The sequence below is a fragment of the Mus caroli genome, chromosome X (assembly GCF_900094665.2).
Source record: "Mus caroli chromosome X, CAROLI_EIJ_v1.1, whole genome shotgun sequence".
Lineage (NCBI taxonomy): Eukaryota > Metazoa > Chordata > Mammalia > Rodentia > Muridae > Mus > Mus caroli.
This window is the reverse complement of record NC_034589.1, coordinates 74261793-74265609: the sequence shown is the minus strand read 5'-3', so window position 1 is coordinate 74265609 and position 3817 is coordinate 74261793. Positions and strand designations below refer to the sequence as shown.

Below are 3817 nucleotides of genomic sequence, written 5' to 3'. Positions count from 1 at the left end.
GAATGAATTTATGAAATTCCTAGGCAAATGGATGGACCTGGAGGGCATCATCCTTAGTGAGGTAACCCAATCACAAAAGAACTCACATGATATGTACTCACTGATAAGTGGATATTAGCCCAGAAACTTAGAATAGCCAAGATACAAGATACAGTCTGCAAAAACATGAAACTCAAGATGACAGAAGACCAAAATGTGGACACTTTGCCCCTTCTTAGAATTGGGAACAAACCACCCATGGAAGGAATTACAGAGAGAAAGTTTGGAGCTGAGACAAAAGGATGGGCCATGTAGAGACTGCTGCACCCAGGAATCCATCCCATAATCAGCCTCCAAAAGCTGACACCATTGCGTACACTAGCAAGATTTGCTGAAAGGACCCAGATATAGCTGTCTCTTGTGAGACTATGCCGGGGCCTAGCAAACATGGAAGTGGATGCTCACAGTCAGCTATTGGATGGATCACAGGGCCCCCAATGGATTTGCTAGAGAAAGTACCCAAGGAGCTAAAGGGGTCTGCAACTCTATAGGTGGAACATCAATATGAACTAACCAGTACCCCCCAAAGCTCGTGTTCCTAGCTGCATATGTATCAGAAGATGGTCTAGTCGGGCATCATTGGAAAGAGAGGCCCATCTGTCTTGCAAACTTTATATGCCTCAGTACAGGGGAACGCCAGGGCCAAGAAGTGGGTATGGGTGGGTAGGTGATTGCAGGGAGGTGTATGGGGGACTTTGGGGGAAGCATTTGAAATGTAAATGAATATAATATCTAATAAAAAATAATCACCATCATTATTTTTAAAATTGCCATTGAGCTATAGCTATGAAAGTTTTCTCATCTTTTATATAAACAATTACATTATTTTCAGATTTATCTTGTGTTGAAATCAATGACACTGAATCTAACATTAGTAATTCAGATTTTTATTAATTTTTATATTCTTATAAGTAACTGGTGTGACCTCCACATTCTCAATAGTAAATAAATTTGATAACTGTATATATGAATGTTGATCTTGAAGTTGATAAGGTATTTATGCAGGCACAGAAGTTCATTTGAGCTCATTGAGAAATGTTTGTAAACATTACATCTAACATTATAGATGGATATTGTCCAAAAAGGTGGTCACATTTAGTGATATCTTCATCATATATATCCCGTTCAATATTTGAAATGAGAGTAAAGTCAAGCAAAATCGAAAACCAGCTAGTCATTTTCATCATCATAATCTTCATCCTTTTGCTGCATGATCAATTCATGTGCTTTGAGTACTCTTGGTATTGGAGTGTTGACAGTGTCATAATTCCATCCTTTCCTCATAAACAACTTCTCAAGGATGGCCGGCATACTGTAGCCTTTGCTTAGGATAAAATCCTTAAAGGCAATTGTTCCATAAAGATCTTCAATGATGTCTGGTTTACCGTACTTTCCACCTTCAAGTTCAAATAACTCTTCAGGGTCCATCAAAGGCTCATCATTTACTAGCTTTTTCCACAGATATGGCTTCAGGTACCATGCTCCATATCTAATCTTATCCCTGTTGGACTTGTAAGGATCAAATGGTTTTCGGAGTTTCCTTTCAAAGTTTGCCTCCTGTATGGAGAATCTGATCTCTTTCACTTTGCTGAGCCTCCTGCAGAATCTGAGATCAGGAGGAAGCAGGCTGACTTTCTTGATGGCAGAATCAGTATAGACTGGTTTGCACTCATAGCCAATGTCAAATTGCTTCATCATGAAATGTTCATCAATGCCCAAGTCTCCATATGAGTTAGCCCATGCACAGAAGTCATAGACTCCTTTGGGTACGTGCTTGTAATAAAGAGACTCCTTGGCGGGGTTCTTTTTGCGGGGCTTTTTTTCTTGAAGCACACCGTATTTACGTGACCCAGGAAACCTGTGAGGTTCTGGTTCTTCTTTTTCAGGGGATTCTTCAGCCACACTAGGCAGATGAACAGAATGAATATATTTTCTTCTGGCCTCACAGTGATCCAGTTTAACCTCCAACTTCTGGTCAGTGTCAAGAGCTTCTAGCACATTTTCTAAGAGCTCAATATCGCTAGGAATTCCATCCTCCAGGGGCCAGAAAACCAAAGGATGCTTCAGGTTTGCTTCTGTTCTCTCCACAAAGGCCTTGCGAGCTTGCTGGGCCAATGACAGAGAGGAAAACAGGTTTAAGTCCTGGCACTGTTTTTTCTGACTCTTTCTGGAGCCATGGTGGACTTCATGAGAAATTGTGGGGAAAAAACCGTCTTTGGGACCACGAATGATCATACCTTCACTAGGTGGACAGCCCTTCCTGAAATCATCCAGCCCTTCCTTCACAAACACCCAGCGTCGGCCATCCAGAGAGGTAGGGAACTTAAGTTGTTCCTGTTTGTGTTTCGCAAAACACTTAGAAGGCAACCTGTCCTTGAACCAGGGCTTGCAGGTCATTCCCAGAGGCATTGGCTGAAGTACCTGCCGGGGGCGATTCCATGGCAGCCACTGCTCTCCCATGGTACCTCTAGATCTGAGGCAATTGTCACAGCCTTAAAAGCTTGTTTTCATAGGGCTGCTCAGGTTGCTAAGAGGACCACGTGGCTAAAATTCCAATAGAATGGGCAAAACCAAGTGTTCGCCCACCCCTGCCACCCCTTCATTGGCTCCTTCTATTCTGTTGGCCAAAAACTAAATTTACTTCATTGCTCCACTGGACTAGGTGTAGAATTTTCAGGTGTTTTCTTCTTGGACTACTTCACAGAGTGCCTCTGAATATTGTATTCACTTCTTTGTATACACATACTTTTCATTTCTATTTGTCTTGGTATTATTTTGTTGTTTTTAGTGTATGTCTGTCACAATGTTTTCCTTCTCTGATTTTTTTCCAGCTATTTTATGGTTTTCATGCTGTCATGAGTGACATGGAGAATAAAATTTAAGAAAGCATGTACTCTACTACATGCTTACTGATGATGAATCTGTCCTTTTCTGAAGAGCAGAGCATTGCCTCTTTATGTAGATCAGCCTGACTCAAACTCATTCTTCCTGATGCCTTTTGGCTGGATTTTTATTTTGTTTTGATTGAGCTTTGTTATGGTGTTTCTTTTTTTTTTTTCCATTTGAGAAGTTTTGCTGTGTGGTAGTCATGCCACTTACTCTGTAGATCATGCCAGCATGAAACTCTTCCTCAAGAAGACTGATTATAGGTGTGTACTACCACACCTGGCCTTTACTTGTTTTTTTGTTAGATATTCTCTCTTTATAAAAAAATTATTAAAGTCATAAAAATTCTACAGCAATACATTGTTGTTTTTTTTTTCTACCAGTGCTTTGTAAAGTCAAATGTACTTTTTTCACACTTACAATATTTTGGTTCTATTGTCATTTTATTTTATGTTTATCAGTATATAATGTGTGTACCTGGTGTCTGTGGAGTCAAGAAGAAGGTGTCAGATCTCCTAGGACTGTAGTTACAAATGGTTGTGAATTGGCATATGGGTACTGGAAAAACCTAGGTCCTCTGGAAAGGCAGCCACTGTTTTAAACCAAACCCTGAGCCATCTCCCCAAGTCCCTCATTTACCATATTTTGGATGAAAAGTTCAATGCAACTCTGGCTTATGATCTTTGTATACAACTGTGTCATATTTCCTCTGTAAGAATAGTCTTAGAAGCCTTGTATGGATGCAAGATATTGTTGCCTGTTACCTGTTTAGGTGGTGCTTTTCCCAAACCTAGTTTCTATCTATCTATCTATCTATCTATCTATCTATCTATCTATCTATCTATCTATCTATCTATCTATCTGTTTGCTTATTTTCATGCCCCTGGTCCCT

At 40.2% G+C, this 3817-nt stretch overlaps 1 protein-coding gene across 1 annotated transcript; it reads right to left on the bottom strand.

Moving 5' to 3' along the window:
* Positions 1-910: 910 nt before the first annotated feature.
* LOC110287189 (protein FAM47B-like) lies at positions 911-2542 on the bottom strand. The gene has a single exon (XM_021153839.1). It carries the CDS (start codon positions 2497-2499, stop codon positions 1210-1212), a length of 1290 nt encoding a protein of 429 aa, XP_021009498.1. The 5' UTR covers positions 2500-2542; the 3' UTR covers positions 911-1209.
* Positions 2543-3817: the final 1275 nt, after the last annotated feature.